We start from the raw sequence: 24,970 nt of genomic DNA on the forward strand, positions 1-24,970 counted from the left end.
TTTTTTCCTGATAGATTATTGTATTGCAGAAAAAGACTTCATGTGGATCACAGTGATCAAGTTTCAACCCCCTGCTATGTGCAGGATCAACAGCCACCAGACCAGGCTGCCCAGAGCCACATCCAACCTGGCCTTGAATGCCTCCAGGGATGGGGCATCCACAACCTCCTTGGGCAACCTGTTCCAGTGCATAGCCACCTTCTGTGTGAAAAACGTCCTCCTAATATCTAACCTAAATCACTTTGTGTGAGTGGCGCAAATAGAAAACTGTTTCTGAAATAGAACTCCATAATTCTGAATAATTCTATGAATCTCTGGTTTTGTGCATGTGACTGCACATGCAAGCCTAAGATATGGCCTTATGCCCTGTCCCAGGAGGTGCTCAAGACCAGGTTGGATGGGGCCTTGGGAAGCCTGGTCTGGTATTAAATGTAGAGGTTGGTGGCCCTGCCTATGGCAGGGGGATTGGAGCTTCATGATTCTTGAGGTCCCTTCCAACCCAGCCCACTCTGTGATTATATTAAAACTTCTGATGTTCTGCAGTCTTTCAGGTTGTCCTGTGTGGAATTGAACTTAGGAAATTGGATTTCATTTGTAACTTCTCTCTGGCAGGTTCTCTGTGCACCACTGAGCCTTGATGCAGGTGCAGGAGCCGGCTTTCATGCAGTCTCATTGTTGCTATAGCCTTCTGTTCATGGAAAGTAATTTCCAGTCACCAACTGTTAACTTTTGTTTCAAATTCCTTTCCCTGCAGGAAGCCGCACAAGCCTTGATTTATGCTGGCATGGCTGGGTCAAGCTTGGAAAATATTCAGGAAAAAATAAATGAGTATTTGGAGAGAGTTCAAGCTCTCCATTCAGCAGGTGGGTATGGAGCTTTCTAATTAAACCTTTGCGTAGAGTAGGAAGCCTTACAGTGCTGTGAAATATGTATCTGTGATGTTTGCTCTGCTTCTCACGGTTGTTTTTTGTGAGTCACTGTTTTGAATTCTGAAGTGAATCAGTAATGTAGCACAGTGCAGAAGACGTTTCTTAAGGAGTTGGGTGTGCATGTTCTTTCACTTTAGATATTCTTAGGAACTACATCTGCATAATATGAAAGAGATCTTATGTATGTTAGTTGACATATGACATCTTGAGAACATGTCTCAGCCTTGGGGGAAGAGTGTGTGTTTCTTTTTCCTTGTGAAGATGCGTTTGGCAAAGTCTGCCAACAAGAAAGACACTGAGGCCCTGGAACGCGTTCAGAGGAGGGCTACAAAGCTGGTGAGGGGTCTGGAGCACAGGCCTTACAAGGAGCGGCTGAGGGAGCTGGGATTGTTCAGCCTGGAGAAGAGGAGGCTCAGGGGAGACCTTGTAGCTCTCTATAACTTCCTGAAGGGAGGTTGTAGTGAGCTGGGGGTCGGCCTCTTCTCTTGTGTAATCAGTGATAGAACTAGAGGGAATGGCTTTAAGCTGTGCCAGGGGAGATTCAGGCTGGACATTAGGAAGTATTACTTCTCGGAAGGGGTAGTCAGGCATTGGAATGCACTGCCCAGGGAGGTGGTGGAGTCACCGACCATGGGAGTGTTCAAGAAACGTTTGGATGTTGTGTTGATGAATATGATTTAGCTGGGAAGTATTGGTGATGGCTGGACTAGATGATCTTCTAGGTCTTTTCCAATCTTGATAATTCTGTGATTCTGTGAACTACTTGCAGACAAAGAGTAGATGTTTCTCATCTGATAGAACTACTAGTGTTTCACTACTATGGGAAGGATGCTTTTACGTGTCTGCTGCTGTGGAGAGCTAAACACTTCTATTTTTCTTTTAGTTCAGTCTCAGAACACAGACCCTCTGAAGTCAAAACAGCAGTTGGACTTGGAGCGTGCTCACTTCCTAGTTACACAGGCTTTTGATGAAGACGATAAAGGCAACGTGGAAGAAGCTATAGAGCTGTACACGGAAGCGGTGGAGCTCTGTTTGAAAACAGTATGTTAAGCTAGAAGTTAACTTGGTGGAATTACGTGATGGTAAGGAATTCTTCCACTTGCACAAGTGACTGACCCCTAAAAGCTGGCTTAAAAATGGAGTACCTGTATTTCTAAAAACTGTTCTTGGTTCTTTCTTTTTTGTTTGTTTTCCATTGGCTGTTTTTGTAATGTTTCTTCCAGTTGTTACATCATTTAATGCTGTAAATTCACAGGGACTGGTCATTTGTGTGTTTTCGCCGAGCCACATTATACTAAGAAATACAAATATGCTGAAAATTTGTCTTGTTAACTTTTACGCTAGAATGAATGCAGTTTTAAAAGAGAAATCAAAAACTGTTCAAATTGAAGATGACTTGCTAATGTGTCAGCTATTTGATTTTCTGACTATACTAAAGGAAATAATTCTTGGAATTTTTTTTGTGTAGCATTTTCTGAAAGCATAGCAGTCTCCTGCTGCTGAAACTGGTAAAAAATGATTACTCAGTAGCTAACATTAAAGCTATTATGGATGAATTCATTTCACACTGAAGTTTATGGTAGAGTTAAATTGGCCATTGTGTGAATGATGACAAACGTAATTACAGGTACTACTTTTTTCTCTGAAGCCCAGTTGTCATAACTAACTCATTATAGGAAGAGCTCACCATCATAATGTAACTCCACCAAGTCTGTTTTTTTTTCTCCTCTTTCCTTTTTGTAGTGCGAATATATAAGGGTGGTTGGGAGGGAAATAGTAATATTGCTACATTCTAGAGTAAAACCTTTGCTACATACTAGGGTAAAACCTTTGCTCTGAATTCTACCTAACAGTTTCAGGTAGACTTAAAAACCCTAGTAATACAAGGTAACCAGATCAAGAGCTAGTAGAACTGCTCTGGTTTTTGTGCTTCATCTGTTTAATTGAAACTGCTTTTGTTTATTATAATAGCAGTATGCTGATGCAGTGTTGATGACTGCTCTTTCTCCTTCTGTTGTGTTAGTACGTGCACATACTGCTTACAAATATAGAAATTACTCTGAAATTATCTCATTAACAGTTGCTGTTACCTGACCTTTTATTAGACGCAGATACAGCTAACGTTTCTTTTCATATTGACAACACTTTGTTTTTGTGGTTTGTTTTTTTTTTAAATGACTGTAGGCTTTGTCCCTCAAGGGGGTATCAAAAGGTCCCTTCTTCTTCCCAGGATGAAAGATGGAAGGAACTCTGTCTTGAATCACTAATTCTGTCTTGCTTTCTGCTTGCTCTATTAGGCAGAGAGATCTGCTTCTTTCTTACCCTTGAAGCAGTAAGAGAGCAGCTGTGTCTATTCTTGGTATCTGTCTCCTAGATAGGTGTTCTGGTGTATTGCATCCACTGCTTCCCTTCATATGTCTTTCAAAGTCTTTTCTAACAAGGAACTCTGAAGTGTAACTTACTAGCAGATGGAAAAATGGTTGGAGTGTTTGTAGTTTCATTTCCTAGGATGAAAGTAGCTTGCCTTTTGTTTCCTCAAGTCACCTACATGACTCAGGTGAATCAGTCAAGGTACAAAGCTCAAACCTGAAACCTGCTATTGGGTGTGACAAGAGAAGCCAAAGCTCATGTTGTGCTTCCCGGAGATTACTTATCTCCAATAGCTGTAATTCACCTGTAAGGAAGAAAATATAAACTGGTTATATAAGTGAACTGTCGTGACCTACTTCCCAACTGGAAATAGAAGTTAGCACTCCTGTTGTGTTGAGGAATATGATTTAGCTGGGAAGTATTGGTAATGGTTGGACTAGATGATCTTCTAGGTCTTTTCCAACCTTGATAATTCTGTGATTCTGTGATAACAGTTTTGGTGCACAACACCACATGCATATCCATTCATTTCCAAGGAGGATTGGTGGGGGGTGGGGAGAAAAAATAGGTGGTAACTGTAATTTAAAAGCATGGAATTTTCTGAACAGCTTAAGATGTGAATTTTCTTTAGATGTATAGCTTTTTTGTTGTTTATGTGCTTTGAATTGAAGGCTGCAGAAACTTCAGAAGCAGGCCTGCAGTCAAAACTGAAACAACTGGCTCGGCAAGCATTAGATAGGTGAGTATTGCCACTGTTAGCACAGGTAATACTTGTTGATCATCAGTGCACTCTCTGAGTCCTGTCTGTGAATCACTCTAAAAGGGATTTTCTCTCTCTGGGTTTGTTGTCTTTTTCTGAGGTTCCAGATAATGAATGCTTACATAAATTCTGCTGTTACTGGAGTCTTAAAGGTGACTAAAACCTTATGAATTCTGCTGGAAGTGTCTTTTAATTGAATTTAAAATGCTATATTTTAATTGATTGTAGAATAAGGAAATAAAGAAACTCCAGCATTAGTACTGAATGATTTCTGATGCTTATCTTCTATTGATATTGTTCATGATTTGATTTTTCATAGGAAAAATGATATTGGTCAGCTTGAGCATCTGTTCATCCCTTTTAACAAATATGAGAGCATGAACAAGTTAATGAATGACTGACCCATAGCCATATTTTCATTATGATTGTAAACAGAATGCATTTTTATTTCCTTCAGAGCAGAAGCACTGAAAGTATCAACATCAAAGTCATCTCAGAAGGAGAAGTCAACTGCTGCTAAACCAAATCAGCCGGTCAGAACATTCTTTCCTCTGGGACCTGATTTTTCTTTAAATGATAAACCACAGACAATCAGAGCAGTACAAGCTAGTGAATCTCAAGGGCAGAGGTACACTGCAGAAGAGATTGAAGTACTCAGGTGAGCAGAGGCCAAGATTTTATAACATTTTATCATTTGTGTACGCATCCTTTGGGAGTCTTGGACAGTAAATAGTTATACACCTAAGCTTGAGTATAAATGGTGGCTTGGAAAACCACCACTTACAAACTCATTTGTTGCCATTACTCATGCTTTAATAAATTCTTGTATTCTCTATGGTAATGCAATCAGTGGTTTTTATTCACAGAGCATGTTTTCTAGAGCATGTTTAGTAGACAACGTGTAGTTGGCTGCCAGGAGTATTTTTCACAGCCATATTTTTGTATGTTTGTACCTGATTGAGTTCATGAAAGATCTGATTCTCAGGTGCCCAGATATGAAGGTGGTTTTACATATGATACAATTACTATTTCACAGGAAATCAAGGAAGCATAGTATAAAGAAAGAAAGGCACTGTAATCCTTACCTGACAACTTTCTTCCTTCTCCCTCCACAGTAAATAAGATTGTGACAGAGGTGATGTTCAATGCTGTCCAGGATTTGATCTTAAAACATTTAACCTGTTTATTTACTGAAGGGATTTAAATGGACTAAGGATATGCTCCTGAAGATAGAAATGTGTGTGAGTTTGAAAAGTTGGGGACTTTTCAGACTCAGCCTTTGAAGGATGATAGATAAGTTTGTAACTATGTTTTTCTCTTATGACTTGCAGAAAGACTTCAAAAATTAATGGCATTGAATATGTCCCTTTCATGAGCGTTGATCTGAGGGAACGTTTTGCCTTCCCTATGCCATTTTCGTAAGTGCTGTTCAACTACTGATGTTTCTTTGTTGTTATTTTGCATTCTTTCCAATAATCGGTATTGTTTTCTCTTAAAATTGTTTAAGCACATTTTTAAGCATAATTTTGGCTGAGGTACTTAAATACTGCAACCTCATTTCTGCAGTCTGATCTTGGGTCTGTTTAATGTAAGCTGATTCTGCTCTGCAGTGCCTTTACAGTTGTCTCTGCAAGCCTTCAAGAATATTCTGATTTGGCTTTTTGGAGTATGGGGCTGTGCTTGCAACTTGGCTCCATTTCCTGAGTCTGTTGCCTACTGTTTTTTGTGCTCTTTGTCTCAGTTGTCCCACCTGCAAAATGAAGGTGATAGCTATCTCCTCCATTAAGGGCTATTCAGAGAAGAGTTTATGTATTTATGTATTTATGTTTATGTATGAGTAGTGATATAGGTTCCTGTTACTTAGACATAAAAGACAAGTCATCAACTCTGTTCTCTGAATTTGTTTTCCAGCTGTGTAATTGTTCTGTGCACATTTTACACCATCTTTCAGATATATGTTTGACTTGTAATGTCATTAAAAGCTTTTCTATCAAAACTGTTATTTCTGCCCTTTCTCTCTTAATTCTAGTGATAAATGTGGGAAGTTGCCATTATCCCCCAAACAGAAAGCAATGTTTGCCAAGTGGGTGCGGCCGGATGACATAACAAATAACCCTACGATGATTTATACTGTATCAAGTTTCAGCATAAAGCAGGTAAGCTGTTCCTGAAGAGAAGCATGGGCCTAGAGCACATTGCAGGGTATGAGACTTTCCGAAAGAGGATTACTTTTTCAAAAAGAAACCCCTAAATACGAAAGAGCTTTTCATGGCTCTCTTGATGTTAATTTAACGATGGTACCGCCTCAGATTCCATGTGTACTTTAGCCATGAGAATAAGTGCGTTAACAGTGGAAACACCATGTGTTTTGAGAAGAGCTTAAGTGTGAGAAAATGACAAAATAGCTGCATTTACCTCTCATTGCATTCAATAAATGTTTTAACTTAGAGAGCAAGCTATGTTTCCTGCTTTTTTCTTTTTAGTAACTTGGCTTCTCTCCATTAAAATCCTTTCACTATTGAAAGGAATCACTAACTGACAGTTCCTTTCTTTCCCATTCAACCCATTTTTCCTTGGTATCTAAACATTGGTAAACATCTTCATTGTCACCTTTTCTTTACAGACAATAGTGTCAGATTGTTCCTTTGTGGCATCGCTAGCTATCAGTGCTGCATATGAAAGAAGATATAACAAAAAGTTGATTACAAGGTAAATAGCTATTATTTTCTAGGATCATCAGGCTTAATGCAGTTAAACTTCTGCAGTATGTTCTATTTAGATTGCTGTCTGTTATTACTTATTCATGAGTAATATGTAAAAAAAAATATTTAGAGTAGTTTGCTCTACTTTAATCAGTTTTAATTGACGTTCTCTATCGTACATTCGGGCACAGTAAAATTAGTGTTTGTTTTGCTTTTATCTCTCTGGGAATCCTGTGGCTTTACCACTCCTAAAAGTGAAACTACTTTAAATGTGCTTTGAGAAGAGCAAATAGTATAGAAGGCTTTGTTTTTAATAGAAATTTTACTTAGAATGCTTTGTAGGTTTGTTTCTTTGTTTGTTATGCCAGTTTGTACAACAAATAGTTGATATCAAATCTCACTGCAGAATGGTAACGACATTGTCTCATTCCAACTTAAAAAGCATTCTGTGATTAAATTTAGCATGCATTTGGCAGATTGTCTGCCAGGAGCCCATTGCCAGGCAAGCATGTGAATGTTACTTCTAGAATTCTATTTTAACCTGTACTCGCTAGAAGTGAATGTGTATTCTTCATGAGCAGAGAGTTCTGTACCACCACACTCTTAAAACCTTTGACTGTCATTCAGGCTAATGTTGTATTTAAGTAGAAGTTGCATAACTTTGATACATTTAAAAGTAAGACGAATCTGCTTGTGTTTTTTTCATTTAGATAATTTATTGTATTACTCATGGGTTTTGTTACTCCAATTAGGAGAGAACTGCATCAGGAGTAAGGTCTGAAAAAATCTACTTAGATGTCATTGCCGCTATTAATAAATTTGAGTGTATATTATAGAAATCCCACTTTTTCTATTATCAGTGTATGTACAGCAGAGTCACTTATGTCACAGTTTGTGTTGAATTTATTTATTTTTTTAACAGTATCATTTACCCTCAGAACAAGAAAGGAGAACCAGAGTATAATCCATGTGGGAAATACATGGTGAAACTTCATATCAATGGGGTACCTAGAAAGGTAAGTGGTTTGGGGAAAACTTAATACTGTTACTGCTAAAATCATATATTTTAAAAGCTGATGACCAAAGATTTTTCTGTAAAGAGAGGAGATGCCTGAAGACCAATGGTAGAACTTTATAAACTCACAAACATTGTTTTATTAGTGCAGTAAATAAGGGTATGAAATAAAATACTGTAGCAGTCGCTATTGCAGTTCATTCCCATTCTTTATGGGAATTCAAAAATCCAGTTCTTGTGTTCATAGAGTGGCTGTGTTCTACAAAAAGGATCATCCATTCTTGCACAAATAGGATTTGTCATGAAAATGTGCTGACTCAGTAGTGTATTGGTAATAGACTAACGGTGGAGTGAAATATTTGTGCTGGGAAATTATTTCAGACCATGATGGGTACTGCAGTAATAATCTATCATAACGGGAATTCACAGAATTGTAGGGGTTGGACGGGACTTCTAGAGATCATCGAGTCCAACCCCCCTGCCAAAGCAGGTTCCCTACACCATGTCGCACAGGTAGGCGTCCAGGAGGGTCTTAAATATCTCCAGAGAAGGAGACTCCACCACCTCCCTTGGCAGCCTGTTCCAGTGCTCTGTCAAATTATAGTTTATGCAAGAAATGTAAATGTTTTTATCACTGCTACTTTGATAGTTCTTCCTTTCTAGAAAAGAGAAACATAAATTTGGAACTAGGGACTATGAAAGTGACGTGACGTGCATTTTGGTCCTTTATAGATCAATGACTATAATTCCTCTACTGCGTACTGAGCACAACCTATGTTCTTATTCCTGATTAGGCGAAGGATATTGTTAGGCCTTTCTCTATATTTTCTAATATTGACAGCCACACTGAGCTTTTCTAGCTGGTGTTAAATACTTGACAAGCAAGTTGTGTCATAACCTCCATTTCCTAAAGAGCAAACCAAGGCACATGCTCATAGGTTACCCAGTGTGGTGTAAGAGAGAGCTACCAACAGAACTACCACAGGGCAAGCCTCTGATCAATATAGGTGCCCTCATCTGAAAAAGTGGTCAGATCTGCATCTTGGAAGCCCTGTATTAATATGAGTTAGGTTTTGTTACCTTTCTAAGTTATTCCAGAATACTTTATTAGCTAAAATATTTTTTTTAAATTTATTTTGCACAGGTGATCATAGATGACCAATTACCTGTTGATCATAATGGGGAGCTTCTCTGCTCTTATTCTAACAATAAGAATGAATTATGGGTATCGCTAATAGAAAAGGCTTACATGAAGGTCATGGGAGGATATGATTTTCCTGGATCAAATTCTGTAAGTACTAGATTATTTCTAATAAGGAAAAAGTTGGATAATCTCTGTTAAGTGTCTTCATTTCTTTTAGTGAAATGAGAATGAAATGCTTGGGGAGGTAAGCGTTGAATTTCCTCTGTTTTGTTTTAATTTTTCTTCCTATCACAAATATACTTAAGCACAGTTAAGTGCGTCAGACTTCATGGGCAGAGTTAAACTAGCTGTAGGACTGAGATTTATGGTTGGAAAGTATATGTTTTGTATTGACCCTAGATGAAAGTTTGGAGCAAACTCAAATTCTTAGCCTCTGACTTTATCAGTAATGCAGATTTTCTGTTTCTAGCTGTCATTCTATGAACAGCATGATTCTCTTCCCCTTGCTAGGCAGAGGAGCCAGCAAGAAAGGAGCAGGCTGAAATTCTCCATGTTTCTGGAGGGGATGAGTACTTTGATATACGAAAGCTTATCAGATTGTTCCACTCATTTATAAAATGAGTGTGTGTCAGGTTCCTATGGTGTGGTTACTTAATAGGCTGTCATAATGCAGCAGCCAGGTTGTTGACATGGAAACTATTCTTTCAAAGAGTCTGGACTATTTGAGCCCAAATAATCTTCATTCGTTACCTAGAACAGATTTTTTTTTTTTAATTTATTTTTTCATTCAAACTTATTAAATTTAACGTTGTCTTCATTCCATTCTAGTTGATGTCTTTAATTGTATTCTTTGTGGATGTGATGGATAGCTGTCACCTTCAGAAATGTGATTATTGAGATAAATGTGGTCTTGAATAAGGGCAAAATGTGGTATACATTTTTATGTATGTTTATGTTAGTGGAGAGCTGCTTTGTTCTGCAGAACAGTGCTGAAGAAACAGCATAGCTGTTTCACTTGCATTGTCCTCCTCTAACTTGCTGTCTGGAAAAACAGCTTGACGTTTGACATTTAATCTCCGCCCCCTCTGTTCTCCACTATATCACAGCTTCACTGTCTAATCAGGGTTACTTACTGTCTGTGTTGTATTTGAAGTTTGCAAAATTCCCACCCGCCAGTGCTGTTCATGACTCTTCAAGCCCTTACAGTCTCTGCTTTTTCCTTTGAGGAGTTCAGAACAGAAGGGGAGGAAGCAATATTTCAAGGAGATAAAATAAGGAGATAAAAGCCTCTCATTACTGAAAAGCATGACAGTGTCAGCCTTACCAAAATGAATATTAAAAAACTCTGAAATCCTGAGCCTTAGAAGTAAAGCATAAATAATTTGAAATGCGTATAATAATAGCAAGATTCCAAGTAGTTCTTCTGAGACTGTTCTTTAGAATTCTATGAATCAAAGAAATAAACAGAATGCATCATAGAACTGAGCAATTGATCCTTTTCTAATGCTTCCATAGCTCAGAAGTGTCAGTTCTTCATCAGTTCAATTTCCAAGTTCTTATTGTCTTACTCTTGGGTCTTTATATGTAGAGCTACTGTAATAAGTATCTTTGTTTTCTTTCAAGGCACTTTATGGTTATTTGTTATGATTTCTTTTGAATGCTTGTATTTCAGAACATCGACCTCCATGCGCTGACTGGTTGGATACCTGAAAGAATTGCTATGCACTCTGACAATCAAGCTTTTGATAGAGATAGCACTTTCAGAATGCTCTATCAGAGGTAGAAGTTTGTTCTTTCTTAACTAATTAAAATATTTGCTCTATAGTCAGTAATCCAACTACTTACAATCACCACAGATCCCTCAACAGAATCTTGGTACTACTACAAGTTGGGGCTTGTATATCTTCCACATGCTTTCTGGAAGAAGTAGTTAATGTACTGGTGACTTTAATCAAAGTGTAAGATACTGTGCAATTTTTTATTCCCATTGAATGAGGAACATTTAAAAAAATAAAAATATAACCACCCAATTTCTTCATGAAGAAAATAAACTGTAGAGTCAGAAAAGCAGATGAGAACCACTGTACAATTGAAGTCTTTAAAAAGTAGACCTGCTGTCCCTTGCAAGCAGATCAGTATGATATTCCTAATCATATCACAATATCTTGATTATTATTTTCCAGTTGTAAATCTGGAGGAGCAGCAGAAAACCTGTATCAAAACTGTGATCTTGATCTTCAGACCTACTGTAATACAATTCTACTTACAGTGAAAGATACAGCTGTAAAGTAAATGTCAGCTAACAAGTACTTAAATTTCTTTCACAACTGTTCTGTGCAACCAGTTCCTTTTGTATTCCAAGGCAGAAGAAATGGGATATTGTGTTGACTGAAAGACCCCCATTCATGATGGCAGAGTGGGATTATTTCTGTAGTGCTTTCCTCAGTAGTTTAGGAACTCACACTTGATTGTCAACAGCTTCTCAGACAGATGTTCTGACATTGCAGTTTGTAGGTGTGGCTGCAGTTAGAGTGAGATCTAGTCCTTATAGCTTCACTGTTGTTAATCTGTGCTAGACTTACAATCTGTAGTTCAGTGACCCTGTAAACTGTGTAGGGACTTTGAGTGTACTTGAATTTTATCGTGTTCTAGGAAACACACTAGCAGGTCTTCACAACAGTAATTACTGTGAAGCCAACAACTGCAATTCAGAACAATTGCAGAACTCAGCTGTCATTTGGCAGTTCAAACCCTGGTAGGCATAATACTGACTGACATGTAAGCTGGAATGTAAGTACATGCAGAAACCTAGAAGGATTGATATTTATTTATTTATTTCAAGTTTGGGAAGGCCTCTCAAAATCCTGGTGTCAGTAGAGTTAATTTGCTGTATTCAGTCATTTGAGTAAGTATTGATGAAAGCATTTCTGTGTTCAGCTGGAGATCTGTGAGGAGTATTTTTAATAAATGACAATGATTGAATTTTGGACTGACAAATGCTTATTTTTATGCTATAATGACAATCTTTTATATTACGTGCGGCCTGTACTTAAATGCCAGAAGAAAGTAGTCCTGTTTTCTGAAGTGTCTTCAGGTCTGATTTCTGCTTCCAATAAACAACCTGTATTCAAACAAAGTAGGATCATACTAACAGTGTGCAAACATACTATTACAGTATCTGTCAAATGTGAGTTTGCTGCTGTTAAAAATAGCTTAATTAAAATGTTTCCTCTTTCTTGTAAACAGATTTCATAAGGGAGATGTCCTTATCACAACAGCAACAGGTGTGATGTCTGAAGAGGAAGGAGAAAAGTGGGGTTTAGTTCCAACCCATGCCTACGCAGTCTTGGATATAAGAGAACATAAGGTAACAAGTAAAACTGAACATTTTTTTTCAGATACCAGCTTGAAACCTATGTTTAAGATGCGTTGCCACTGACTTTTAGTTTGTTTTGTCTTGAGCTTTATTGGGAAATTCTGTAAAGTTGAATGATGCTGTATTTCATAAAGATGCTGGTCTCTATTCCATGTTCGTGTAAATAGAAAAATAACCTTGATAAGGTGAACGCAGCAGTTTTATTCTGTGGTTTGTTTGTTTTTTTTTCAGGGGCTTAGATTCCTCCAGCTGAAAAATCCATGGAGTCATTTACGTTGGAAGGGACGGTACAGTGAAAATGACACAAGAAGTTGGACCCCAGATCTACAAAAATACTTGAACTTTGATCCAAGAACAGCTCAGAAAATAGACAATGGTAATAAGACATAAAGAGTCACCATATGTTCAAATAATGTAGACCTTGGTGGTTTATCCCTGCAGAAAGGTGGAAAGAAACACTTAAGCACAAAAAACAGGTGGAGTAAGTGAGGAAACCCTTTTGTTTAATGCCACTTCATTTTGACAACAGTGTGCATCCAAGTCCATTAGATTTTACTTCATTTCATTATGAACTTTGTGCAATATGTAAGAAATAGTGGTCCTGGCTTTTGGTAGGTAGGAGAGATTAACTCATCATTTACATAAATTCAGTCAGTAAGGAATTAGTGTATCTGTAGAGTCTAGTAGTTAAAATTTATATAACGTAGCATTAACAGTTTTAAGGAAGTTATTTTTCTGACTGGACTTATCTACTGATTTTATAGTCTAAGCATGTAGCTGTTCTGACTGTATCTTTCTAGTGCTGCAAGACCTGTGAGTGCCAGTATCGGAGACCTGTTTGAGAGTTCATTTCATCAGGAATCTGTCAGTTCGTAGATGATGCTGTTGGTTGGAATAGCAATTAAATGAGCTGTAGAATGTTAAAATAATTACACAAGAATTGTAAAGATGAAGCAGATGCGAGGTGCTAAAGCAAGTCCCATAATGAAGTGCCTTAACCATACACTTCAGGATACTCACATTAATTGAATACTTCACTGTGTTGCTAAAGTGATTTGTTGAACTGGGATAACCTGTCTTATTTTGTTTTTAAATTAGGGAAGAATAAGGCAGCTCAGTATCAATTCGTGATGTCTTTATCGGATAGAACAGAGGTTCTCTCATGCCTTCTGATTAGTGCTTGAGAATGAAAAATGTCTTGACAGCTTCAGGAAGTACCCAGTGTTAGAGATAAGCAGAGATTCTAACTAACTTGTTTTTCTTGGTTTAGCTTGTTTGCTTTGTGGGTTAAGTTTAACTTTAGGAATGTAGGCATTGTAGATGTTACTACTTTGTTTCATATAAATGTGGGGTATCATTTGCCTGAAAAGGGACTCTTGAAAAACGAGTAAATTCAGCGTTTCTGGTAAGCAAACAATAACAGCAGTTCCTCTTTTAGGTATTTTCTGGATTGCCTGGGAGGACCTGTGCCAGTACTATGATGTAATTTATTTGAGTTGGAACCCAGGTCTTTTTAAAGAATCCACATGTATTCACAGGTTGGTCCAAGGAAAAACCTTTTGTGTCAGTACAACGCTCAATGTCTTGATGTTATCTTGTCTCTGTTATCTTCTTTAGCCATCAATTTACGTGATACCTGTTTCTCCTAGTATTCATCTCATTCAATCTTTTTCTAACCCAATTAGAAGACAGGTGCTTCTGTTTTTCTGGAAGTGAGGGTTTATTTGTTTCCCTGCTGCAGTATACCAAGCTTCACCCCTGCTTCCACACGGCTTCTGTATATGTTAGCTCTGCATGAACTCCATCAATAGTACATCTTCTCATTTTGTCTGCAAAGGTTCCTTCCACCTTTGTGTTCAGATTATAAATGTGCTGACATGATGTAGCGAGATGATCTCTGAGATGAACATACACATTCCATCAACTTCTACTCTATATTTTCCTTGTATTCTTAACGATTGTCATACCTCTGTGTAGGCCAGTGCCTGGCACAGTGACAACTGCCATAAACAGTGGTGTAATAAGAGATAAATCGAAGCGTAGTTAATAATGCAGCCATTCACAAATGCTGTTCAGTTTAAGGGGGTGGGGAGAGTCAGTTACACAAATAGCTTTATCCATTTCTGTTCCTGGTGTGTCACACTGTGTTGTTATCTGCACATTCCCCCCCCCCTCCTCTACCCTCCCATGTTTTCTTTGTCTAGACAGTTGCTGAGGCAGGTTTTGTCATAGGGTACATCAAGGTACCAGGCACCTTTCCAAACATTAAGCAGATTAATTTTTATATAAGAGTTTACCTGAATAAAATTCTATAGGGAGGAGGAGCGGGGGAAGCAAGGTTTTGGATATAAAAGCTCATATAAAGCATCCTACAGTTAGAGAAGAATAAGTCTCTTTGTTTTCAAAACTGATCTGATGAAATGTCTGCACTGCTTCTAGTACTTGGGATGCAAAGCAAGGCCCAGTGAAGGATGCCTACAGCCTGGCCAACAACCCGCAGTACAAGCTGGAAGTGCAGTGCCCACAGGGTGGAGCTGTGGTCTGGGTGCTGCTGAGTAGGCACATCACGGATAAGGTGGGAGTTCTCTCCTTGTGCTTTCCATATTCTAAGCTCTGTAGCATCTGTCTGTGATGTAGTGTATAACTGCTTAGGTTTACGTGTTCAATGGTATGTGTGCATGTATGTGTATAAACTCTAAGTTCAGCAGTATGGATACCTGCTTACAAGATGGTTGAGATAGACCCACTTTAAAATTGAGCGAGGGGATTATATTCCACCATAAGAACACCAGAGTAATTCTGACTCCCACGGGCCTGAACTTTTTTTCAGTTAAATTACTGGTAGTTGGTTTAATTCAGACATTTATAAAGGATAAACACAACTATTGGACCATAGCATGTGGTGATCAGAAGAGTGGGAGAACGCGTGTTTGATTTAGATTAAATGTTGGTTATATTCCACAGAAGCTTATAACTCCATCTGTGTTTTTCTAATAGGATGACTTTGCACACAATAGGGAATTTATTACTATGGTTGTATACAAGACTGATGGCAAAAAAGTTTACTATCCAGGTTAGTATCCCATAACTGTCAAAAAAGATGATGCTTAAGAATGAATGGATGCTTGCAGAGAGTTTTGTGGGAAAGAGGGGCACAGTTTGTTTTAGTGCTGCAAAGCTCATTCTTTGAGGTCAGTCTTCTGATGCAGTCATTCAGCCCTTTGACCACCTTAACAGACTGCATGGAAGGAATAAACCAAGCTGTATGTGCTTCAGATCTTCATTCTACTTGATTTTTGGAGCTTAACTGCAGCTGCAAGAAGGCCATGTGTGTTTTATTCCAAAAGAGATAGTAGGTCTGAGATGCAGGAAGTAAAGGTAATGCTCATGTAACAGGTAATAAGAGCTTTTAAAGTTCTTCTGAACTAAGAGTGGAAGTTGTGCTTTTTATTTTTCTCATTTGAGTCTGTTTGATTTTTATTATTATTTTTTCTATTGAAATAGCTGATAATGGTTGTGGGGTTCATCTCTGGCCTTGTTCAGTGTGCTCTGTAGTTTGCCTAAATTCCAAGCTGTCTTTCGGTAGAAAACATCTACTGAGACCTTCCCAAAACACCAGGTTTTGCACCAGCTGATCTTGTTTAAGAACAAGCAGATTCTTTCTGCCCAAGACGTGCTTGTGATGCTGTTAGTCATAGCAGTGCTTATTTTATATGTGTTATACTGAAAGGATTCAGGTCAGCAAACAATACACTTTTGTACACAGGAGGGACGTGTTCTGCTGTGCTTGAAAAGGAGTTTTCCAGCAAGACCATTAAGGAGAGCTGGACAAATTGTTCGTTTTTGTCTTGATAACCAGACTCTTTCATAAACTTTTAATCTCACGAGCTCAAACTCATTTGAAACCTTTTTCCATGGAAATAGATTTGCCAAGCTGCAGTATTATTTTTGCCATCTGTTAAAATGAGATCAGAACGAAACAGGTTAATCCTTTGGCACTGAGACAGGGATTTCCCACTCCTAAGCTTCTTGTTGTTTTATAATAATCCTTTCCCTTCTCCCATGTTGCTGTGTGGAAGAAAACAAAGGATGCGATCTTGGGTCTATTGAAGTAATTGGCTAGTAAATAGTCTCTGCTTCACTAAAATTAACAGAATTCTGGAAATAACCAATTAGAGACCAGATAACAAATTGCATTGTGTAATCGTAATAGAAAAATGTTTGGGATGCTGATAATGAATACTGCATTTGTATTGTGTAGCAATCCTAAGAGAGGGAAAGAGATGAAGATGTTTTTGTTTCTTTAAGACATTAACATACAGCAAATTCTTGTCTACCAACTGCAGCTGCCCTGCCAACAGAGAAGGGAGCTTCTAACAGACTTCTCATAGATTTTTTTTCTTATAGAGGGCTCAAATGTTCCTTATCTTTTTCTTTAAATTTAAACATAATCACAGTAGGACTCCTTTGAACAGAGATGTTGGTAAGAGCTGGACAAGTAGTTCTCTCAAGTCATTTAAGCTGTACTTCCAAGTGCAGAATTTGTCCTGTCATGTGTGATGCACATCTTCAGAAAATGATAGTTGCTCTTATCTGTCCTTGCTTCCTATGAGCAAAGCTTGAGGCTCCTTTCTTCTGAAAGCACTCAAGACTGCTTATAGATTAAACATAGTGCCAACAGTCTGATTTTCTGGGCAGAATTCACTGATTATAAATGGCTGCGGGGTTTCTTTGACTGGCAGAAGTGTTCATTCTTTTCTTTTTCAGCTGATCCTCTTCCATATATTGACGGCATTCGGATCAACAGTCCTCATTATCTGACCAAGATAAAGCTGACCTCTCCAGGGACCCATACATTTACATTAGTGGTGTCTCAGTACGAGAAACAAAACACTATCCATTACACCATCAGGGTATGTACCGTTGGTTTCATAATGAATGTGAATAATATACTGTAACGTGTCCTTTATTTGTAAATGTGATGAGTGAGCACACTTCTGGGTCCATATTGTTACTTTGAGGAGGGAGGCTATGAATGGAGTGGAACCACTGGATGATGTGCTTGATAATGTTCTCCATTGTAGCTGAGATGATATAAGGTATCAGTACAATACAGTGGTGGTGGGGAGCTCCTCTTCTTTTGCCATCAACCACTACTTTTCCTCTGAAATGCCCTCTGATAAGAGGTAGGTAAGACAGAAAGAGTTCTCTGGAGCCCAAGTTCTAAAGCTGCATTTCCTTTGTGGTTATTTTTAAAGCAAGTAAATAGAGCGAGTATCTAAAACATGTTTGTAGGCAGTTCTGTTTTTGTTTCTTTTTCTTTGTTTATTCCCCTCTTAATATGTCTTGAGAAATGCCAGATGAATGTGTGACCAACTCCTGCTTTTACCACACAGGTGTATTCCTTGTGCAAGTTTACCTTTTCCAAGATTCCTACACCTTACACCATTTCCAAACGGGTAAAGTATTTTTTTTTAGTTACTAAGTAATTATTCTGTTGTGGTCTTTCCATGATTGAGATGTACAAGGTTTCTAAATATAATTTTCCACTAATGTCCAGAAATGCCAGCTTCTTAAAAACCAAACTTCCTTAATTAAGGAGGTCAACTTGAGCTTAATCTAAGCATACCTAGTGCAAGACCAACCCTGTGCTTAGGTTGCATATAACTTGCCAAACAGCTGCTTTAAGCATTGTTCGTAACAACAAAAAAGCCTTTGGTAGCTGGTTAACTCTTTATACTAGTAAGGAGAGTGGCATAACTTCTATCATCATGAAAGTCCTATTCAGTATGTAAGCTCTGTCTTCATCATAGAGTGTTACTGATGCAGATACAAAATAAATCCTTTGGTGTTGGCTTTGGAGTAACAGCCTGTGCTCTAATATGTAATGAGTGGGCCGAGTGTTGCTCACTTCTGAGAAAATGCATTATTTTCATCTAAAGTTCTTGGTGTGATGGGACATAGGCAGCAGTGGCAAAGCAAAGGCACCATTACTAAGGCTGTGACAAATGGACTTCTTAATCACAATGGTCACAATACCTTACAGGTCTTAAATTTACTAAGATATCTCAAAGTCTGTAATTACTTTGGTAAGCACTCACACTGTCAAATAGGAATAAGACAGTATGCAGATGGTATATTTCATATAGAGATGCTCCCTGAGAGTAAAGCAGCAGCAGTGGCAAGAGCAAATACTTGCCCAAGTGGTCCAGAGGCCACGTGCTGCTGTTATTATTGTCCTTGAATCCCACCAGCTCAGGAGCACAGTAAGTTGCTAGAGAGATTCCTGGGAACAATGTAACATTGTTCCAGAGAGCACTGTCACTTTTAGCTCTAAAAACTGAGCTTAGTTTGGAAGACTGGTAGAAAAGAAGAGGTAGAAAAGGCCTGGAAATTCACAGCAGCCTCAGGTTGTGTGGTGGGGGAAGAAATCCCCCTTGCTTTCCTGACTTGTCACATTTTGAAAGCTTTGGATACTGAGTAGAGAAACTTATATCACAGGAAAAAATGTTGATCCCTGCTTGCTTGACAGAGAAGGGGGGAAGTAACATACAGGGACTGCCGCTCAGCTATAGCTGTGTGAACGCCTGGCATGTCTTATAACTTTCATTTAATGACTAGCAGGAGGAACTTGCAAACAGATGGCCTGGTTCTTAAAACCTGAGCAACATTCTGTCTCTTGTATTTTCTTGTCCTTTTGGAGTCTGTCCTTGTGGACATCTTTGTCTTTGTAGCACTGCTTCTCAGAGTGCACAGTGGTGAATGGGCAGCGCTGGAGGGAGAAATTTCCCAAGCAAAGGCTACAACACCAGTATTGTTGTACTTCTTGTGCTGTTTTTGTTTCTCATTTAGTGCAACAAAGGTTTGTTGTTTTGTTTTCTGGAGGAAAGGTCAGGAAAAACGGCAACAAAAAAACCTGCACAGTTCAGCAACCCCAGGACAGGTGGGGAGTACAGATCCTTCATTAGATGCAATCTTTAGCAGTCACAAGCAGCTACCTGGTATTTATGAGCTAAACAATATTGCCTTTACAAGGGATCTAAAGCTCTGAGTCAGGTACTTAAACCTTCTGAATCTGGTCACATTCTGACTTTCACTTACCCTTTAAGGATTCTAAGATTACTGTAGTGACAACTGAAGTGAGAGATGCTTCAAGTCTTATATTGTTTATCTATACACAAATTCTCAGGATATAAAATATTTTCTGTATTTTTTCCTTTTTCTTTTTTTTAGGTTAATGGACAATGGAAAGGTCACAGTGCTGGAGGATGTGGAAACTTCAGAGACAGCTACAAAAATAACCCCATCTATCAATTCCAGCTGGACAAGAGTGGGCCGTTACTAATTGAACTGCGTGGACCAAGGTTTGTCATACATGGTTCTCTACACAGTGAGAGTATCATGCACCAAGGATAAGTTGTCAGAGTCCTCCAAGGGATGGGTGAGAAGATCCCAGAAAAGAGAGAGATAAGATATGGGAAGTAGCTATGTTAAGCTTTATATTACAGAATCACAGAATGACCCGGGTTGGAAGGGACCTCAAGGATCATGTAGTTCCAACCCCCCTGCCTGGCAGGGCCACCAAACATACACATTTACTAGATCAGGTTGCCCAGGGCCCTGTCCAACCTGGCCTTGAACACCTCCAAGGATGGGGCATCCACAACCTCCCTGGGCAGCCTGTTCCAGGGCCTAACCACTCTCCTAGTGAAGAACTTCCCCCTAACATCCATCCTAAATCTTGCCTCTTTTAACTTAAAACCATTTCCCCTAGTCCTGCTATATTAAGCAGGTATATCACTATTTCTTTCTAATGTTGCCATCAGTAGTGATTTAAACCTGCATGCTTTCTACTGAGGAAGTCCTTGACAAGGACCCTTGATGAGGGAAGCAGGAGCCTTCTTTTATATTAGTTTTGGAGTGCAGGTGGAGCTACGTATTGTGAAGCAGGGAAGAGGCTACAAAGGACTAATTTTCCTCTTAAAAGTAGTCACAGTCATGATACCTTTTCTTTTGTAGTAGAGCTAATGCGCAGGATGCTAAACACAGGTTCTTAAATAACAGCCTGTGCAGTACTTTCAGCTCTGACAATGCATCTACACTCTAACTGGCAGATCAGGAGGAAGAATTGGATGTCAGTGCCCTATGGAGTGTCTTTCATAGTGAAAGCTTTTTCCCAGAGTTGCCAGTAATACTTATGGGCTCTCAGCTGTTACTGTGGTAAAGAGGACCTTTATTAAATGACTGTTTATCAGCTCTGGAGAGGGCTCAGGAGGGCAAGGATTTGGAGGGGTTTTAAAGAAAGTAGAATATAAAATAGCTCTAATTTAAGATGTGGTTTAAGTGGCATGATCCTCTCAACTCCTTTGCAATACATTTCAGTATGCTTGATGATAACTAATAAGGGTTAAGATGAAGCACTTTCTCACTTCTTGTAGTCCTGTACTAAAGTTATGTAGGTCAGATTCCTTCAGCAAAATTTATCTGCCTCAAGATATCAGTATACAGCACTTCTAAATAGCAACATCTCCTGCCATGCACTCATCACTTGCACAGCTGCACAGTGTCGCCATAAAATGGCAACTCGTCTCTATGTAACTTCTCTATGTACCTTCTCTTTGAGGAAGCTCTCTTGTGAAAGTTTCCTTGAAGGTGCAATTTTTCCACTCCACTGATTTAGCATTTCTTTTTCTGCATTTGTAGATCATACGTGAGTAGTTTGACTGACAGGGGCAGCGGTGCCTGTCACATTTAGGAAGGGAGAGTAGACAAATTGTCCCGGGTTGCAGTGAAACATGAGAACTGTGCTGAGATCACCAACTTGCATGTTCCAATGACAGTGATCAGATCGCAGCCCAAAACCTGTGCTGCTCAGCCCAGGAACATGTCACTGCAAGTTTAACCACTCGGGCTCTGCTTTGGTGCTGAGGCAGAAAGCTAGTAGAGATTTTCCTGTTTTGAAACCAAAATGCATCTTCCTTTGCTCTGTACGTTCATGTCACACAGTAAGGTTCGCTCACATTTCAGTCACAAATATGATGAAACTTAAGGGTATTCCAGCTATACAGTTCTCAAACACTTGCTTTCCTCCTGCTAGCCCCGATTCCCCAAATAATTAAAGTAATGGTCTGTCGTTTGACTTGCAGGCAGTACAGTGTTGGCTTTGAAATTGTCACTGTCTCAACAGTAGGAGATCCTGGTTCCTATGGCTTTCAGAAGAAGAGCAGTGGGGACTACAGGTAAGAAATAGTTGATTCGGTGCAGTCTTCGCTGCTTGAAGAGTTTCAGACCTTGGTTGTAAGACTTCTTTTATAATAGGTGTGGATTTTGCTACCTGGAAGTGGAGAACATCCTGGCTGGAGTCTACAACATTATCCCCACCACGTTCCTGCCTCAACAAGAAGGTCCTTTTTTCTTAGATTTTAATAGCACTTCTCCTCTTAGGGTATCACAGCTTCAGTGAGGAGACAGACGGGATACATGGCGTTTTAAGGATGTACTATTGAACTGCTCTGCAGTCTCAGAAAGGTGAATAACTTACTGCAGATCTGCATAAAATAAGATCTCACTCCAAGTTATAGCCAAGAGCACAGAGTCACCAATTTGGCAATTGATCATGATGGAAAATTAGATGTGGTTTTTGCTGCTATAGTATTGGCGTGAGCACTGTTGAGCAGGCTTGTGAACAAGCTAAAGTGTTACACTCAGACAAACTGGAAGAATGTAATTTGCTGCAGTTTTTCTACACTTCAAATCAAAATCTAATGAGTTCAGAGAAAAACTAACACCAGAATTCTCTTCTCCTAAAGTACAGGGTCGGTGGGTTGAAGATTTTATTCTGAAATGTAAAAATGTAAGAAAAGTATTCTTGTGTATTCTGCTTATTCATTCTCAGGCCCAAATCTGTAGTAAATGCCATTTGTACCGCTGCCTTGAAAGTTTACAGCATTGAAGCACTTCTCGCATTTAAGTGTGAGTTCACTACTGCTGAGCACATATTCCAGACTGCCATTATCCTGTTCAGCTTATCTCAAGTATGTACACAGGAGTAAAAGATAAGAAAGACCCCAGGTTTAGCTACTTCTAAAAAAGCGAAGGATTTACCCTTACTACCTGCACTTTGAGAGCTATTATTTTGTATTACTTTAATATACATCGTAGCACAAGGTAGATACAGCTTCCTTACTGTTTTTAAAGCTACCAGAGAAAGCTCTTTGCCCTTCTTTGTCTGCCAAATTTTCAAGTGAAAAGGTGGCATTTTCAGAGCACTGGTGCCACCTGTTTGTTAGGAAACCAAGTATGTGCTACGGGAGAACTAGAAATACCTGGGGGTAAAATTACTCCCCCAGAAGTCTCTGCCTTCTCCAGATAGTCTGAGCTCCTTTTTACTTCATCTCCACCATCAGGCAGCTGGTTCATAAATGTCAGGCTTACAAAGGACAGTGAGTACACATGCCTTTTTGGACTGCAGCTCTCTTAGAGACCATGTGGGCCTTGTGCTGAGCATGTCACAGTGTGGCTTACCTTCTCTGGCAGCATATCAACATAGGGAACAGCAGGGGCACAAGCTGAGCAAAAACCCATTAGGTTCTTTGTGGCTCTCCTGGGTGCAGTCAGTTGTGCCAAGGACTGTTCCTCCCTACAAAATTTAAACTTCATTTGCTTACGTGTTCCCTGTGTTTTGCTCAGGTTAAACAGAGGTATTTTATCACCTGTGACATCTAAACTTACAAGAGGCAGATGCCAGAACTGCCAACCTTCAGAACTAAACGAAGCTGTTGCCTCTCCCCAGCTGTTGAGATCAAGCTGGTAGGCCACGGTAAAATCAAGTTCCCTTCTGTACCAGGGTTCTGTTCTAGGGGAAGAGTTTCTTCTATTTATTTCTTTAGGCTTTTTTTTTTTTTTTTTTTTTTCCCTCCACAAATCTGGTAAAATAAGTGAAATAAGTGGTGTGAACTGCTCCTTAAATTACAGCACAGCCTCAGGTGAAGACGTCGATTACGTTGTTCTTTCCTTTACCTCATTGCTATAATTACACCATGGCATTTCTTATCTCTAAGGACAGAATATTAGATACTGAGTTAAGATCAGAAAGCAAGACTTCCAGAAAAGAGTACAGGCTTTAGGGAGGGGAACTGAAGGAGCTCACAGCCGCAGCTTAAACTGGAGTGAGGGAACACTGCCCACATCACTTCCAGCATGACAGCTATGACCCTCAGCTCTTAGCCTTTTAAACATGAAAATACAAGACCTCATTACACTTACCAACAAGCAATACTTCACTCTACGAGTGCACAGTATGTGACAACTGAAAACTGTCCAAGCTGCAGAACAAGGCAGCCAAATACCAATGAAAGCTGGTTGTTGTGAGGAGCTTTAAGAGGATTTGCGCTTTCCTTGATTCACTGAGGGAAGATGACAACAAACAGATGATTTTTAATTCTCTGTCATTGGTGCTGAGGGACAACTGGAGAGCCCTCTTCAGAAGTCTTAACATTCTCCATTCTTATACACTGAGAAAGCTTTTCTGTATTTTGGTATGGGGTTTTTGTTTGTTTAAAGTCCTACCTTAAGCCTCCATACAACACCCTGTGTGCTGCTGTTGATAGCTCAGGGTGAGCCACCCCCTCCCAGCACACACATCACTGGTTGTTATGTTGGGAATGTGTGGGATGAGTCCTTCCTAATCAGACCCATCAGTTTTCCAAGGCTTTCTGCAGTGAGTCTGAGTTTCAGTCCTACTTTCCTGATGCAAGTCTTACTGAACTGTCTTCTTGTAATTACACAGTTAGTTGACCGTACAACCTATAAGGTGTCGTACCAATCAGCTGCTTTGAGTTAAATCTATGTACAGAACCATAGAGGTTTTCATCACTTAGGCAAACAAGGACATATTAAATTGTGTGATAATGCCAAAGAGTAGAAGAATTCCTACATTAACTGTTGCTTTATACATTCGTGCTGCTCATAAATACTTTGATACACCAGAGGCTTATTTTTATATCCATGAAGGCAGCTACTATCACGTTACACATCAGGATATATAAAGATTCCAACAGAAAAGGAACTGGAAAAAGCTCGTTGATTTGCCTGTACTCCCCGGTGATGTATGTTCATTTAAGTTTGTCATATTTATAATTACAGCTTTTACAGAATTTAAAATAAAATGAGTTTTCCATTAATTTAATAGACACACGGTTGTGCCCGTTTACTTGTACATCTGAAGTGTGGTTTACCTGCCGAGCATTGGCGCTGCCAAAGGAAGAGTGGTGCAGTGAGATCCTCACACAGACCCTGTATGGACACGCTGCTTCCATACCCTTCCCTACCTCCATAGCGATGGCTTCAAGCTGCTGGGAGCTGAATCCAGCAATCCCAGCACGCACAAGGCATCACACGCAACTTTCTTTGATCCTGCTGAACATAACATCACTCATTACACAGCAGCAGAGGTCTCTGGTCAGAAGCAGCACTGTGAGAGGAATGTTGATAGCAAAAGGTTTAAAAAACAACAACAAAAAAAACCAGAAAAGAGCAATAGATACTGACTGACAAGAATAGATAAGCCTGATACCAAGGTGAGAGACTCTGCGCTGCGGTCTTCAGCTGAAAGTGATATTTAGAGCCTCACCTTGCCTATGGTTTGAGACACACTGAGCTCAAACAGACTCAAA

The 24,970-nt window shown here is 39.3% G+C and overlaps 1 protein-coding gene across 5 annotated transcripts in view; it reads left to right on the top strand.

Annotated features, from left to right (window-relative positions):
• CAPN7 (calpain 7) overlaps positions 1-24,483 on the top strand; it is a 26,930-nt gene extending 2,447 nt beyond the window's left edge. Inside the window, exons 2-21 of one of the 5 annotated variants that reach the window (XM_015854065.3) lie at positions 755-863; positions 1,813-2,011; positions 3,971-4,038; positions 4,517-4,717; positions 5,391-5,477; positions 6,089-6,215; positions 6,683-6,768; positions 7,684-7,777; positions 8,921-9,067; positions 10,593-10,699; positions 12,167-12,287; positions 12,528-12,672; positions 13,735-13,834; positions 14,736-14,871; positions 15,294-15,369; positions 17,064-17,209; positions 17,693-17,755; positions 19,530-19,660; positions 21,443-21,535; positions 21,615-24,483. In XM_015854065.3, the coding sequence (XP_015709551.2) occupies positions 2,009-2,011; positions 3,971-4,038; positions 4,517-4,717; positions 5,391-5,477; positions 6,089-6,215; positions 6,683-6,768; positions 7,684-7,777; positions 8,921-9,067; positions 10,593-10,699; positions 12,167-12,287; positions 12,528-12,672; positions 13,735-13,834; positions 14,736-14,871; positions 15,294-15,369; positions 17,064-17,209; positions 17,693-17,755; positions 19,530-19,660; positions 21,443-21,535; positions 21,615-21,759 (2,076 nt within the window). In that variant the 5' untranslated portion in view covers positions 755-863; positions 1,813-2,008 and the 3' untranslated portion in view covers positions 21,760-24,483. Of the gene's footprint in view, positions 1-754; positions 864-1,812; positions 2,012-3,970; positions 4,039-4,516; positions 4,718-5,390; positions 5,478-6,088; positions 6,216-6,682; positions 6,769-7,683; positions 7,778-8,920; positions 9,068-10,592; positions 10,700-12,166; positions 12,288-12,527; positions 12,673-13,734; positions 13,835-14,735; positions 14,872-15,293; positions 15,370-15,533; positions 15,675-17,063; positions 17,210-17,692; positions 17,756-19,529; positions 19,661-21,442; positions 21,536-21,614 lie in introns of those variants that run through there. The other 4 variants (XM_015854064.3, XR_014942932.1, XR_014942931.1 and 1 more) reach the window with 4 other exon arrangements.
• Positions 24,484-24,970: the final 487 nt, after the last annotated feature.

The sequence above is a fragment of the Coturnix japonica genome, chromosome 2 (genome assembly GCF_054131305.1).
Source record: "Coturnix japonica strain WE chromosome 2, WE-NBRP24, whole genome shotgun sequence".
Taxonomy (NCBI): domain Eukaryota; kingdom Metazoa; phylum Chordata; class Aves; order Galliformes; family Phasianidae; genus Coturnix; species Coturnix japonica.